The 16,282-nt window shown below is 45.0% G+C and overlaps 1 protein-coding gene across 1 annotated transcript in view; it reads left to right on the forward strand.

Annotated features, from left to right (window-relative positions):
- Nucleotides 1–1,349: 1,349 nt before the first annotated feature.
- As3mt (arsenite methyltransferase) overlaps nucleotides 1,350–16,282 on the forward strand; it is a gene marked incomplete at its 5' end in the record, with an annotated part of 31,402 nt that continues 16,469 nt past the window's right edge. Inside the window, 8 exons of the mRNA XM_032892138.1 lie at nucleotides 1,350–1,412; nucleotides 1,675–1,802; nucleotides 2,559–2,709; nucleotides 3,159–3,295; nucleotides 5,485–5,554; nucleotides 8,274–8,355; nucleotides 12,003–12,134; nucleotides 12,425–12,567. Of these exons, the coding sequence (XP_032748029.1) occupies nucleotides 1,350–1,412; nucleotides 1,675–1,802; nucleotides 2,559–2,709; nucleotides 3,159–3,295; nucleotides 5,485–5,554; nucleotides 8,274–8,355; nucleotides 12,003–12,134; nucleotides 12,425–12,567 (906 nt within the window). The remainder of the gene's footprint in view (nucleotides 1,413–1,674; nucleotides 1,803–2,558; nucleotides 2,710–3,158; nucleotides 3,296–5,484; nucleotides 5,555–8,273; nucleotides 8,356–12,002; nucleotides 12,135–12,424; nucleotides 12,568–16,282) is intronic.

The following is a 16,282-nucleotide window of genomic DNA, read 5'->3' on the forward strand; positions in this document are numbered from 1 at the left end:
TTTGTCACCTCATTAACTTTCAATAATAATTAACAGGAAATTTGGAAACCTTTTTTAAAAATACTTATCTTATGTATTTTTATATATGCTGTAGCTGTCTTCAGACACACCAGAAGAGGCCATCGGGATCCCATTTCAGATAGCTGTGAGCCACCGTGTGGTAGCTGGGAATTGAACTCAGTACCTCTGCGAGAGCAGTCAGTGTTCTTAATCGCCAATGGATTTCCACACTTTTTTTTTTTTTTGCACTTTTTTTTGTGATGATCAATGGGCTTGAAAACAATAATTTCATAAAAGTTCACTTTTCTATTTAACATCCTTGTATTTAGACGAAGATAAGGTAGCTTTATCTTGATGAGAGACAATGTTTATTTCAACCACAAAGCAAGTAAGACACACAAAGAAATGCAGGGTGGTAGAGACGTTATAGTTGTAAAAGCCAAAAGCATTTACCACACAAGCCTGATGCTGGATTCGCAGAACCCACGGTGGAAGACAGAATTAACTTGTGAAAGTCACCTGTCTCCACACATATACACCCACAAAACAATTTAAAAAGACAGACAGACATAATTGTGGGAACAATAATTTTTTTTGTTTCTTTGGGGGTTTGGGGGATTTTTGGTGGTGGTGGTGTTTTGTTTGTTTCAAGATAGGCTTTCCCTGTGAAACCTTGGCTGACTTTGAACTCCCTCAGGTCAGCCTTGAACTGGATGTTCTGCCAGCTTCTGTCTGTAAACTGTCCGCGTCCTGGACTGTGGAATTAACACCTGGTGGCTGCAGTGTGTGTGTTTGTCTGAATTCACAGAGCTGTGCGCTGAGGGTGAACGGCACTGGCAAATGACACCTCAAAGAACAACTTTATGAGGCAGATTGAGGAAAGAAGATCCCATTCCACAGGAGAAAAACAGATGTGGGTATTCACTTAAGGCACACACAAAAGTTACAAATGAAACTCAGTGGGTCAGTAAAGGAAGATGTTAACTAATAAAACCATTCTCCCGGACGCAAACACTTAAGGCCACCGAGGTGACACGCCCTAGCGGGGTATAGGGCTGGGCGGCTTCCGGAGGGTCTTGCAGGGTTGTGGGGTTGAAGGTCGGCCAGGGGGCGTGGCTTCGGCGACCTTCTCCGGAGCCTGCTAGAGGGAATCCCTGGTTCTGGAAGTGGAGATCCTGAGTCAGTGAGTGCCTGTCCCTTTTGTCTTCTGGCCAGTCCCCTCTGACCTCTGCTTTCCCGCAGGCTCACAGGGCTTCCCACCCTACCCCCAACTCTGGGTAGCCCTGTGTGTTGCTCTCCCTCCATCTTGGCTTCAGCCCTGTCGTTCTCGGTGGGGTCACCCCATTTAACCTCCGTTTTCCCTTTTGTCAGTGGCTGATCCCCGAGACGCAGAGATCCACAAGGACGTTCAGGTGAGGGTCCTAGGGAATAGCTATGTGGGTTCGCTGGCCCTGTAGAAGTCCTGCCAGCAAGCAGCTTCTGCTGGCGCTGAGCACTGGGAGAGGCCAGGCCAGACTAGGCCCCGGGCAGGCCAGGACCTGGGATTAGAGTTTTGCCTTGAGCAAAGGCCAGTGGGCTGTAATTAAGCTGTAATCAGGAGTGTAGTGGAGCCCTCGAGCGGTAACGTCAGTCCTCTTCTTCCTGGCTTCACTTCCGCGGCCGCTGCTGAGTCAGAACTACTATGGGAATGTACTGAAGACATCTGCAGACCTCCAGACTAATGCTTGTGTCACCCCAGCCAAGGGGGTCCCTGAGTACATCCGGAAAAGTCTGCAGAATGTACATGAAGAAGTTACTTCCAGGTAGAGTGTGTGTGCTGTCCCCTCAAAGCCTTCAGGCTACCAGTTTTCCCATAGTGGTCACTAGGGTATTTAACCCTAATCTGCTGGTCATCCTGCTTGCCCTAACTACTGTGACACCCACAAAGCTTGGCACCGAACTTCTCGATCCTCCGCCAGGGACCCCTCAACGATGCTCTGCATCCCCGCCCATTAGCAGGGGACATTCAAGTTCCCTGGGCCCTGATAGACATTCAAATTTGCTAATAGATGGGCCCACACATTCTAACCAGCCACCGCTCCTTCTGACCTTACCATTCTCTGACACAGTACTGCCCACCCAGAGAGCAGTTATCAAAGAGGGTACCTTACCCCTTGCCTCTCCAACACCTCACTGAAGTCCTACTGGTGTCATGCAGCCACCTTCCCCCATCCACTAGGGCCCTTACTCCTGGTGGCAGTCGATGTCAGTCATGGAAAGGGTTTTCCAAACTTTAGTTTTTACCTCTCAAGCTACAGAACACTTTCCCTCAGTTCCTGAGTTTGAATTGTTCAGCAGTCAGTGCCTTAGATGTATCGATTCAACCAATAGTTTAGATGGTTTAAGTCTTGCTACCTTGCATGGTACCTGCAATGGTGCTAGGGCAGGCATGGCCCCCGTTTATTGAGAGAAAGAGAAGTATAGAAGGCTGAGGCAGAAGGGGAGGGAGGGAAGTGTAGATTTAGTATTTGAGAGTTTTCTAGCCTCTGTTTTTAAAAGATGTTGTTTCTGTCTCTCAGGTATTATGGCTGCGGTCTGGTGGTGCCTGAGCGTCTGGAAAACTGCCGGATTTTGGATCTGGGCAGTGGGAGTGGCAGAGATTGCTATGTGCTTAGCCAGCTGGTCGGCGAGAAGGGACACATCACCGGGATAGACATGACTAAGGTCCAGGTAAGGCAAAGATTTGGAGGAAAAGGAGGGGTTTCCGTGGGTCATTCTTTGAGGCCTGAAACCGCTTCCCGCTTTTCTTCACGGTAGTTTGAGAAGCTGGGTTTCTGTTGCTTGCCGTGACCTACAAGTTGAGGACATTGACAATCAGTGACTGTCCTAGAGAACCTGGTCAGAGGTCTAACCTGGTCGATGAGCTTGTGACAACTGAGTGGCACTTTCTCTTCTTCCTCCATCCTCTGTCCAGAAAGATTTGTCACTGGATAAGACTCAAACAAGATCACATGGTTGGGAGCTTCTTCTGTCCTAGGCTCCTGCCTATCTTACGTGCCTCGGGAATCTTGCATACCTATCCAAAATAACCCAGGGCCCGGAAAGCACGTGGCACTAGCGACAGCACAGTTTTCAGAATTAAAACACCAATTACCACACCCGTATTTTTCTTTCTCTAGGTGGAAGTGGCTAAGGCCTATCTTGAGTACCACACGGAAAAGTTCGGTTTCCAGACACCCAATGTGACTTTTCTTCACGGCCAAATTGAGATGTTGGCAGAGGCCGGGATCCAGAAGGAGAGCTATGATATCGTTATGTAGGGTGATGAGTAAAACCCGTTTCCTTTCGAGCACCTATACGCTATTACTTTTTGATGAATTGACTTTAGGGGATTAAACTAAATTTAGCTTGTCTTCATAAAGGAAGGAACTGTAATGAGGTCAATGTAGTCTACTAGCAACATTGTCAGGCTTGTCTGGCCTCTGGCATAACCACGTGGCCAAGGATAGTTATGGATACACCCCTATACAAAAGCGTAAACTTAAAATATTGTGAGTCTTTTTTTTTTTTTTTTTTTTGGTTACTCAGTTGAGCATTTCTTGGTGTGAGTTTAGTAGAAGACAATGTCACATTCCAGGGTCAACATGCTTGCCTGCCAAACTAAAGCCAGTGAGCTCCCCAAACCAGCCAGACCACAGCATGTGCTCCTGTCACACACTCACCTCTTGTCTGTAATCGTGAGTTTTGAAACTACAGAGACCCGTGGTAAGACATGTGTACTGGAGGATTTCCTACTTGTGTGAACATCAACAGGAGTTTACCTAGACTTTGTTGATAGAGCTTACCACACACTGAGGCCATGTGATACACACAAGATAGCCAACCTCTGGCTGCCAGGGCCTGACGGAACAGCCGATGAATCCAGACACAGGAGGTAATGATATCCGCACTTGTGGTAGTTATTCAAGATGTGTGAAGTTGTTGTTGAAAGAACCTAGCAGATTGGTTTTTTTGTTTTTTTGGTTTTTTTTTTCTGGGTTTGGAGACACAGTTTCTTCGGGTAGCCCTGGCTGCCCTCGAACTCAGGATGTAGACAAGACCACAGGAAATCATAGAGATTTGCCTCCCTCTGCCTCCCAAGTGCTGGGTTTAAAGGTGTGCGCTGCCACCACCCAGCTCTAGCGGACAGTTTTACAGACATCACTGTTCATTATCAGTACGTATGATGCGCTGTGCATCGCCGAATGCTCCTTTTCTACAGCTGGCAGCCAGTGTGGCGTTGACTGCAGGAGCAACACAAACACTCGGTTACTACCAAGTTACTTTGGCTGCTGTGCCACGAGACAATAGCAGGCGTTATGTAGCTGGGCTTGGGCTATGTTGTGGGTTCTTCTTTCTTCCACCCTTCTCAACCGGTTTCCACCTTTCCAATCCCCTAACTCTGGATAGGAGAGAAAAAAGAGAAAGAGGGGAAAGGGGCCATGTTATTGCTAGACTACCTTCTGCTGGTTAGGAGTGTTGAGCTCCTTGGGTCCAGTTTGATCTTTGCTGTCCAGAAATCTAATTTCCTGTTGTTGTTTCTTCTTTGTGCATGACTACTTAACAAACTGAGACCAGCGGGAGTACTTTTGTATTTTTTTTTTAAAGAAACCAAAATTCCAAAATTGTCCCTAGGGCTTTATTTTTTGGGACCACCATCATTTATGTGGTGTGTTCTTTCCCCTTTATTTCCAGACAGGGTCTCATTGTATAGTTCTGGCTGGCCTGGAACTTGCCAGGTACATCAGGCTGACCTGGAACCCAGAGATCTCCTTGCCATTGCTTTCTGATTGAAGGCATGAGCCACCACAGTGCAATGTCTGCATTTTTCTGGTTTTTTTTTTTTTTTTTTTTTATAGCAAATCATGGTATCTCGTGTTTCTTGTCATCCTGAGTCAATGTTAAATGGTGCCCAGGTGACAGTATTAGGCTTTTTTTCTTTTGATGCAGAGAATTGAACCCTAAAGAAGCATTTTTACCCTTGAGCCAGCCACACCCGTAGTGTCAAATGCAAATTCTGGGGAATCTCCTTTGAGGAACTTTGTGTGTTCACGGTGTGGTTTGAACGCTTTACACGGTAGGAATCGGAGTCTAGGTTTTGCCTTGTTTTGTTGGCCGGCGAGCACCAGGCCAAAAATAAGGATCGTGGGGTTGGGGATTTAGCTCAGTGGTAGAGTGCTTGCCTAGCAAGCGCAAGGCCCTGGGTTTGGGCCCCAGCTCCGAAAAAAAGAAAAGAGAAAAAAAAAAAGGATCGTGCTTCATTTTCATCCATTTTGCTTGTACTCACTGTTACCGCTGTGTAACGATTTGCCTGTCCACCTCCCTTAGCTTGGTGGAGATGGGTATAAGGGAGAGGAGAGCCAGGATAGATCAGGCAGCCCTGATAGTAAAATGGAAGCACCTTTGGGGACTAAAAGGATATGAATCATTTAACGTGTTCTTTTTGTCTTCTTACGTTTCTTTTAGATCCAATTGTGTGATCAACCTTGTTCCCGATAAACAACAAGTCCTTCGGGAGGTCTACCAAGTCCTGAAGGTGAGGAAGGGAGGAGACAAACGGCTATCAAACCCCAGAGAGGGCTGACAGGCTCGTGCTCTCTTCTGGAGCTAAGAATTCAAATTCTTGATCTATCTACCAAGTTAAGAAAGAGTTAAGTTGGTCACGGTGGAGGATCACCTTTGCCTCGTGATAGTTCAAAGTTGATCTCAAATCGACTGATTTGAAAGATGCTGTTTCAAAAAACAAACAAACAAAAAAACTGCATAAAAGGCAGGGGTTGGGATGAGGTTGGGTGAGAGTAAGACCCAAGACAGGCTTATTTTTCGATCAGGATATACAGGTCATTGACTGTTAAAATAGTTTCCTTCTTTCCTGTTGCTCCTGATTGTTGACTGGGACTCTCAGAATATACCTACAAAACCACCAGAACCTGTTGATTCACCCTGAAAGGTTTCTATGAAATTACCTTGCTTAGGACAGACCCTATATCTCATGGATACTGTTTCTCGATACCAAGATATCTTATCTCTGGAAAACCTAACATGGAATTTTTATATGAATGCTTTTTTAAAGGGGGAATTTCCAGAAGCTTCACAGCCTCCTGTGGATAAAGGGATTTGTCTCTTTGTGCTAGGAAAAAAAAAACATTCTGGGATTTGTAGGGCTGTAGGTATAGATCAGTAGTGGATATGGGTTTCCCGTACATAAAGCTCAAACTCTAGCACTGTAAAAGATTTCTGAGATTTTTGGCTCATGGAGCTACCATATAGCTCAAATAGAAGTATCTATAAAGGGTTGGGGGTGGAGTTCGGTGGCTAAGAGCACAGGCCGATCTCCCATAGCACCCAGGTTCAAATTCCAGCACCTTCTTGGTAGCTTACAACCATCTGTTAGTCCAGTTCTGGGCTCTAATGCCCTCTTCTGCCTCCCAAGGGCACCAGGGCAAAGACATACATATAGGCAAACACTTGATCACATAAAATAATAAAATAAAATGTAACGGTATCTGTCTGTGTAAGAGTAATCACAGCTTTGCTAGAATACCAGTTTATAGATCAGCTTATGACCTTCACTGAGATCAACTGACAGGTGCTAAACATCACTGCAGAACACAGACTTCCTCGCTTTGGAAATTAGATAAATAACACCTTCAATTCCTGTTGACTCCTTTGACCTAGATGTTAAGGACAAAGAAAAATTTTAATGTGTAATAATATCACTGTACATCACTGTAATTTTATTTTCTCTCTCTTTCTTTCTGTCTGTCTGTCTTTCTCTCTCTCTTTCTTTCTTCTCCCCATCCCCTGAAACAGGGTTTCTTTGTGTAGCCCTGGCTGTCCTGGAACTCACTTTGTAGACCAGGCTGGCCTCAAATCACAGAGATCCACTTGCCTCTGCCTCCTGGGATTAGAAGAGGCCCCACTAGTGCCTAGCTTTATTACTATAATTTTCAAGGGATGAAACTGTTAATTCTATGGGTATCTGCTGTTAGTTGTCTGGGCACCTAGGGGTGTGTTCCACTTGGACTGGCTAAAAATTTAGGCAACCTGAATGTATTTAGGAGAGATACTCATTTTTTCCCCCTCCTATGTTCTTGCTTGTTTAAAACCTTTTAAAAAGATTTTTTTGTTTTATTTTACATCAATGTTTTACATAAATGTTTTGTCTCTATGCATGCATGTGCACCACATGTGTGTCTGGTGCCCACAGAGATCAGAACTGGACCCACACAGTGTGGATGTGGAAGACCAGCTTGGTTCCCATACACCAGTGGTTCTCGCTTTGAGCCACATATCAGATATACTGTTTATATTACAATTCATATCAGTAGCAAAATTACAGTTATGGAATAGCAATGAAACGATTTTATGGTTGAGTGTTTAAAGGGTTGTAGCATTAGGAAGGATCCTCTACATTCTTAGAGTCTACAAGAACGGCAAGGGCTCATAATCTCTGAGCCATCTCTCCAGCCCAGGGTTTGCTTATGAATTTCATCATGGCCTGTGTGTGGTGGTGGTGGTGGTGGTGGTGGTGGTGGTGGTGGTGGTGGTGGTGGTGGTGATGGTGGTGTGGTGTGTGTGTCTGTGTGTGTGTGTCTGTGTGTGTGTCTGTGTGCACTCGGGTGTGCAATCGCCACGGAGATCAGAAGGTGATGTCAGGTGTCATGCTTTGTAGCCCTCAACTTTATATTTTGAGTTATGGTTCCTTACTGAACCTAGAACTCACCATATTAGGTAGGATTGCCGGCTGATCAGCTCCGGGGACTCACCTCTCTGCCCCATCCGAGCCGGAGCTATGAATGCAAACCATGCTGGCTTTTGTGGATATTGGAAACGGGAACTCAGCAGGTACTCACTTGACCCAACTATCCATCCCCCAGCCTCACCCCTGCATTCCCCTCAGCGCAGACCATGCATTTAGAGGACATTCACCCTCTCTTCACCCTCTCCACGTTCTTTTGACCCCCTTCCTTCTGGATCGTAGGGCGCACTTTTATGTTGGATAGGACCCTGGAGAAACAAACACCTTTGTTTTAACAAGGGAGGCAGCTGTTGTTTGCTCAAAGGTCAGCTCGGTCAGTGTCAGCTCAAACACTGGGATTTTGAAACCGATCTCCTATGTTCGTTATTTGTTTTTGTATTTTTTTGGGGGGAGGTTTTGTTTTGTTTTGTTTTGGTTTGGTTTGGTTTGGTTTTTGTTATCTAGGACCAATGTAACCTTTAACCTTGCTCAGATGTGCACTGCTCTCTTTCAGTACGGCGGGGAGCTCTATTTCAGTGACGTCTATGCTAGCCTTGAAGTGTCAGAAGATATCAAGTCACACAGGGTTTTATGGGGTATGTGTTCTGTTTCATCCCTATCAGTTAGTGTCGGCCAGCGCAGCTCTCCACCCTGCAAGGAAGATGGGATGGGACCACTTGGATAGGAGAGCAAGCGATGCCAGGCCAGAAGGCTCTGTTCTTTTCCTGCCACTCAAAAGCAAAATATGAGGGCTGATGGGGTGGCTCAGTGGGTAAAGGCATTTGTGGTCATTTAGGGTTTTACTGCTGTGAACAGACACCATGACCAAGGCAAGTCTTATAAAGGACAAAACCTAGTTGGGGCTGGTTCACAGGATCAGAGGGTCATCCATCATCATCAAGGCAGGAGCATGGCAGCATCCAGGCAGGCATGGTGCAGGAGGAGCTGAGAGTTCTACATCTTCATCTGAAGGCTGCTTGTGGAAGACTGGCTTCCAGGCAGCTAGGATGAGGATTTATTTTTTTTTAAGATTTATTTATTATATATGAGTACACTGTCACTGTCTTCAGACACACCAGAAGAAGGCATCAGATCCTATTACAGATGGTTGTGAGCCACCGGGTGGTTACTGGGAATTGAACTCAGGGCCTCTGGAAGAGCAGTCACTGCTCTTAACTGCTGAGCCATCTCTCCAGCCCCCAGGATGAGGGTCTTAAAGCCCACGCCCACAGTGACACACCCACCCCAACAAGGCCACACCTACTAATAGTGCCGCTCCCTGGGCCAAGCATATTTAAGCCATTACATGGTCCCAGGCTGGCAACCTGAGTTTGATCCCTGGAACTCATGTAAAGGTGGGAGGAGAGGACAGATTCCATAGACCTATTCTCTGATGTGTACATGTGCACTGTGGCACACGTGTCTACACGTACACACACACACACTATATATATATATATATATATATATATATATATATAAACTTTTTAAATGGTGATATGATCTTAGGCAATTTAATTTATTTTTTTTAAACTGTACAATGAAAATAATAGCACAGACTACTTTTAAGACTTTTTTCGAAGAATAAATGAGATAGAATATCCCTTTATTGTCAATTAAGAGTTTCTAGAAGTGGAGGAGATGAATGCATGCTCATGATTTGTCTGACTGTAAATAAAACTTTTTACATTTAAGCTGTGAGTAATGGTGCCGGCCTGTGATCTCAGCTCTTGGGAGATGGGAGCCACAGGATCAATGCTCATTGATCAATTGATCAATGCTTGTGTGGGCTACACAATGAGACATAGTCTCAAAAACGTAAATCTTACTTTCAAAGCAAATAGTGTTAACCTTTTCATTATACAACAATTTAAATGGGCAATGTTAAAAGCAGGAAAATAGAACAAGTGTGGTGGCACACGCCTTTAATCCCAGCATTTGGGAGGCAGAGGCAAGTGGAACTTTGTGAGATCAAGGCCAGCCTGGTCTACAAAGCAAGTTTAAGGACTGCCTGGGCTACAGAGAGAAACCTTGTCTCAAAACAACAACAAAACAAAACAAATCAAAACAGCAGGAGAATAGGGCCTATGGGATGGCGTCAACAGGTAATTCATTTGCCTTACATGCCGGACGAGCTGAGTTCAACCCCCAGTACCTGAATCAGTAACTTTTATTCATCAAATGTAATTGCCATCTTGGAGGTTTACTGCTGAACAGGCTCTAATTTTTACTCAACTCTGGCTGATTGATTCAGCTCAGCTATTCTGGCTCAAAACTCTTCTGCAAGCTGACTGATTCAATCTGGCTTCTCCTGGCTTCTCACTGAATTGCTCTGCTTGGCCTCAAGCTAACTCTGGCAATTCGTTCTATTCTTCTGGCTCCTTCTTATTCTCTGGCTTCGGCTGCCTCTGCTGCACAAACTGCCTCTTCTCCCTCTCTTCCTCTGCCCTGCTCCCTATCCTCTCTGTTATCGTGAGAGTCCGGCATATCCTATCCCTGACTCATTCTGTTCTTTTCCCGATTCATCATTTTGCCCATCAATTAGATATTAGATATCAGACCTGGCTGCTTCCTTCTGCAAACTAATTTTACCTTAAAGGTGTGTACTAAGGGCATTTCTGTATTCCAGCCAGAGAGATTAAAAGTGTGTGGCATGTGTGCATTCTTGCTGGATCACACAGACCTAGATCTTTGCAAGTGATCCTTTACCAAAGCGGCCATGCTGCTGGAATAAATTTCCTCTACAAGAACCCATATAAAAAGTGACTGGAGGGAACAGACTCTACAAGACTGACCTCTGATTCCATATGTGCGTTATCCCATGTGTGCTTCAGCCAAGAACATGTATATGTGAGATATATATATATATATATATATAGACACAGACACACATACACATATATATACATATATATGCAGAGAAGTATAATATATATTATATATTATATATGCAGAAAAGGGTAATATACACACACACTATATATATATATATATATATATATATATATATATATATATATATATATATATATATGTAGAGAAGGGTAAAGATACTTGCTTCCGGGGCTGGAGAGATGGCTCAGCGGTTAAGAGCACTGATTGCTCTTCCAGAGGTCCTGAGTTCAAATCCCAGCAACCACATGGAGGCTCACAACCATCTGTCATGAGATCTGATGCCCTCTTCTGGTGTGTCTGAAGACAGTGACAGTGTACTTCTACATAATAACATAATAAATAAATATTAAAAAAAAAGATACTTGCTTCCAAGCCTGACAACCTGAGTTTGATCCCCAGAGTCCCCACGGTAGAATGAGAAAACTCCTGAAAGTTGTCATCTAACTTCCACATGCACTGTAGCATGCACAGTCTCATACGCACAGAAAACAAACAAGCATGTAAAAACCCAAGCAACCAAGCCAGGTATTGTGGCACACCTTTACTTCTAGCAGTTGGGAAGCAGAGTCAGGCAGATCTCTGAGTCCAAGGCTCGGTCTACATAAAACAGTAGTTCTCAACCAGTGGGTTGTGATCCCATTGGGGGTTGAAAGACCCCTTCACAGGGGTCACCTGAGGTCATCAGAAAACACAGACATTTACATTACGATTCATATCTGTAGCAAAATCACAGTTACGAAGTAACAACAAAAATAATTTTACCCTTGGGGGTCACCACAGACCTGAGGAACTGTATCAAAGGATTGAAGCATTAGGAAGGTTGCGAATTAGGAAGGTTGCAAAGAGTGTGGCATGTGTGTGACATAGAAAGTTCCAGGCTAAGGGGTTGGGGATTTAGCTCAGTGGTAGAGCACTTGCCTAGCAAGCGCAAGGCCCTGGGTTCGGTCCCCAGCTCCAAAAGAAAGAAAAAAAAAAAAGTTCCAGGCTAGCCAGGGCTACATAGTGAGAGTCCGTCTTTTTAAGAAAAGGCAAGATAATGAATAAGCAAAATAATTAAAACATGTTTAAAAATACAAAAAGTGTATTTCCTAAGTCCAAACAATTTTTATTTTATGCATATGAATGTTTTGCCTGCATGTAGATCCGTGTGCCATGGAGCCTGTGTCGGCCATACAAGGGTGTCGACCACCTAGCACTGGCGGTACAGACAGGTGTGAGTTGTGTGAAGTGCTCCGCCATGGCCAGTGAGGTCCTACATCTTAACACTGTATCCTAGTTACCTGTTCAGGCTGGAAGTGTCCTTCAGACTGCTTTACATGGTGACTGCTCTGGCCTTTTCTCTCCTAAGGGGAATGCCTGGGCGGCGCTCTGTACTGGAAGGACCTCGCCGTCATTGCCGAAAAGATTGGGTTCTGCCCTCCACGTTTGGTCACTGCCAACATCATTACGGTTGGAAACCAGGAACTAGAAAGGGTTCTTGGTAAGAAACCACAGCAGAGGTGCTGTGACCGCAGTGTGCATGGTTTCAACTGGGGGATTAGCTTCTCCGAGAGTCTCACCCAGGGAAACTGTTCATCTCCCGGTGTCCACCTTGTCTCCTGAATAATTCCAGCCCCTTCCCCAGGGTGGCATTGAATAAAGTATCTGGAAGCCAATCAGGAAATGGACTGCAGTGCCCAGAGAGATAATGAATGGCTCGCAGTCTGCTCTGTCTTCCTCTGTCGAGTGCTGCTGGGTGCTGCAAGGGAGCCCTGTGTGGTCTGCTTCCAGGTGACTGTCGCTTCGTGTCTGCCACATTTCGCCTCTTCAAACTCCCTAAGACAGAGCCAGCCGGAAGATGCCAAGTTGTTTACAATGGAGGAATCATGGGACACGAAAAGGAACTAATTTTCGATGCAAATTTTACATTCAAGGTAAAAAAAAAAATCTGCCCTCTGGGCTGGCAGTATGGCCCAGTGGTAGAGCACTTGCCAGTATGTGCAAGACCCCCAGTTCCATCTTCAGCTTTGGGACTGAGCAGGGCCCGTATCCAGGACTCAGCAGCATTCTTTCTTCTCTTGCTTTTGTGTCCCCCCCTCAGCCCCAGTGCCTTCCCTGGATCTTGAATTTGATCTTGACTTGATTCTCACTATTCTGATGTTGTTTGTGGTTTGTGTATTTTTTCGTTTTACTTACAATAGAGTAGTAAACTTTTTATACCGTCTTCTCTTGCCCAGTGATTCGAAGGTATAGAAACGAGCTCACCCTTTTAATTAAATTAGTTGAAAATACTTTAGGTGTAATAAGTGCTTCGAGTTTGGGATTCCTAGTAGGAACAAACCATCTAAACGGACACCCAGTGGCGAGCCCTGTAAGACGCTTCAGCTGGGCCGGAGGGGCGGGAATACCTTCAGAGTCCCTTAGCAATGGGGAGAAAGTCGGAGGCACACTTCTGTATTCCTGTGGCTTCCGTTAGCTGTCTGGGTTGTCTTTCCTTCCACGAGGGCTTTGCAGAATGTCCGTTACCTGAGATGCACAGCTTTTGTTTACTCTGATACTTTGACATGTTTACTCCTTCTGGGCCACATCCTGGAAGGCCACCCTTCAAGATTCTGCATCGCTGTCTGACCCTCAGGGTCACTTAAAATCCTGCTGCGTCCAGGCTTTTTGTGGTTCCAGCCATTAGCTGTGTATTCCTTCAGAAAGCATGCTAGACTCCCTGAAAAGCCTCCTGGGGAGAGCCTTCCTGCGTCTGACTGTCTTTTGGCTCCCCCCTCCCCCAGGCTGTGTCTGGCTGTTCTCCAGCCTTCTTGACCCTTCCTCTCCTTTCTTTCCACTCTTACCTTGCATATCCAGTGTTCTGAGGTGTTTTGGGCCATCAGCTGAATTTCCTCTGGTCTTCATCTTCAGTTCACAGGCAAGGGCAGGGTGCAGCTCTCCTTCCCAGTGGTGTGAGAGTCTGCACACTTGGGTTTGATGCCACTGGCTCTTGTCACTGTCTTCAGTGGAGGCATTTGGCTTTTGTAGGTTGACAAAAGATATTGGCTCTCTTGGGACACTGAATGACTGTCCTTTAGGGCTTTTGTGGTGGCCTCTTTCTTTTCATTCACCCTGTGGTCCATCAACTCCTTGGATAATTCCATCCCAACCCCCCATCCCCACCTCTCTTGAGTCAGGGTCTTACTGTTATCATTTGGACACCTCCATATAGCATATCCATCTCTCTTTATCTTTTTATAAACACATCACTTACCCTATAGCTCTTGCTGGCCTAGAACTTACTATGTAGATCAGGCTGCCCTTGAACTCAGAAAAATCTGTCTGCCTTTGCCTCCCGAGTGCTGAGATTATTAGTTAACATCATTGCACTTGAATGAACACACACACGCACACACACACACAGACACACACACAGACTCACACACACATACACACACACAGACACACACTACACACACACACACTCACACACAGACACACACACACACACACACACACACACACACACACACACACACACACACACACACACACACACACACACACACACACACACACACACACACACACACACACACACACACACACACACACACACACACACACACACACAAACACACAAACACACACACACACACACAAACAGACACACACACACACACACACACATACATACATACACACACACACACACACACACACACACAGACTCACAGACACACAACACACACAGACTCACACAGACACACAGACACACACACACACACACACACAGACACACACAGACACACACACAGACACACACACAGACTCCACACACACACACACACACACACACACACACACACACAGACTCACAGACACAGACACACACACAGACTCACACACACAACACACACACAACACACACAACACACACACAACACACACACATGAACACACACACACACGCACAGACTCACACACACAGACACACACACAGACACACACCACCACTATCTTTCCCACTTTCCTTGGTGTGTGGGACACTCACACACTTCTCAAATGCTCGAAGCTCTCACTCTGTAGAGATCCATGGTGAGGAGGTGGGGTGGGGGGCTGAGAAAGCTACAACTGATCTAGCTAGGGTCCATGTGTGGGCGCAGCATGACTTCCTGCTTGTGTGTATTTGTTAAGTGAAAAGATGTTTCTCAGTATTATAAAAATATTTCTGATTACAGAAAGGTTAAAAAAAGTACAATAAATACTCACATAGCTCTCAATACCTATTACCTATTCTAATAAGCAACTGAGAACATTTTGCTGTGTTTGCTTTATCTGTGTATAAACATGTACATGTGTGTATACATATATGGTCATGTAGTATATAACACTTCAGTCAAGAGAAGACTATATACAGTGGCAGGGTCAGGGGTTATAATAGAGTTGAAAATGCCCTGTCTCCTAGGTCATGCTGGATTAAAGGCATGTGCCACCAGTGCCCAGCTTCTTTTATATTATTACTTGTGTGTGTGTGTTCATGTGTATATGTGTGTGTGGTGTATGTGCTCATGTGCATATGTGTGTGTGTGGTATGTGTGTGTTCATGTGTGTGTGTGGTGTGTGTGTTCATGTGTATGTGTGTGTGTGTGTGTGGTGTATGTGCTCATGTGTATATGTGTGTGTGTGTGGTGTGTATGTGTGTGTGCATGTGTGTGTGTTATGTGTGTGTGTGTGGTGTGTGTGTGTGTGTGTATGTGTGTGTGTGTGTGTTTGTATGTGCTCATGTGTGTGTGTATGTGTGTATGTGTGTGTCATGTGTGTGTGTGTGTGTGTGTGTGTGTTCATGTGTGTGTGTGTGTGTGTGTGTTCATGTGTATGTGTGTGTGTGTGTGTGTGTGTGTGTGTGTGTGTGTGTGTGTGTGTGTGTGTGTGTGTTATTGTAAAACTGTATGTTGTGTTATTTCTTTATCTTTCGCCGGACTTAATCTATGTCGTTTTGTTTATTGTAGCCATTGAGGAATGGGTTATACTATATACACACACTGCATAGTCTAGGTGTATACAAAGCTCTTACATCTAACTTGTGTACAATTTATGGTGTTCACATACTGACAAAATAGCCTAAGATACACTATATATGTATATCTGTATACATATATGTTTGTGTATATGTGTGTGTAAACTGTAAATATGTATATAACACATATAGGCATATATATGCAATTTTATAGATAGCACAATATTTCCCCTTAAATATTTCAGCCTGCATCTCATTGCGTTTAATGTTTTTCTAATCACAATACTGTTATCACACCTAGGAACGTAGGCAAAGCGTCGCTCAGACATGATACTGAGAGATGATTGGGATTGGAGCAGTGTTGCAATTGTTAGTGTCACGTGACTAAGGGGGCTTCGCATTTAATGCTACTCTTAGTAGACAGAGTAGGGCTTCATTTCCTCGAAGTAGAAAAGGTCAGTCTTTGGAATCAAATACCCAGTCCCATTTTCTGGCTCTGGGTGAACTAGAATGTTATTGATGCGAAAATGTAGTCCTCACTTCAAAGAGGTAAGAGCTGGTTTATTCTGGAAGGGAGTAAGACGGCACTAGCACGGCACTAGCCCCGGGGGACATGGTTCAGATTCCCTCAAATCACATCACACTGTGGC

The sequence above is a fragment of the Rattus rattus genome, chromosome 2 (genome assembly GCF_011064425.1).
Source record: "Rattus rattus isolate New Zealand chromosome 2, Rrattus_CSIRO_v1, whole genome shotgun sequence".
Lineage (NCBI taxonomy): Eukaryota > Metazoa > Chordata > Mammalia > Rodentia > Muridae > Rattus > Rattus rattus.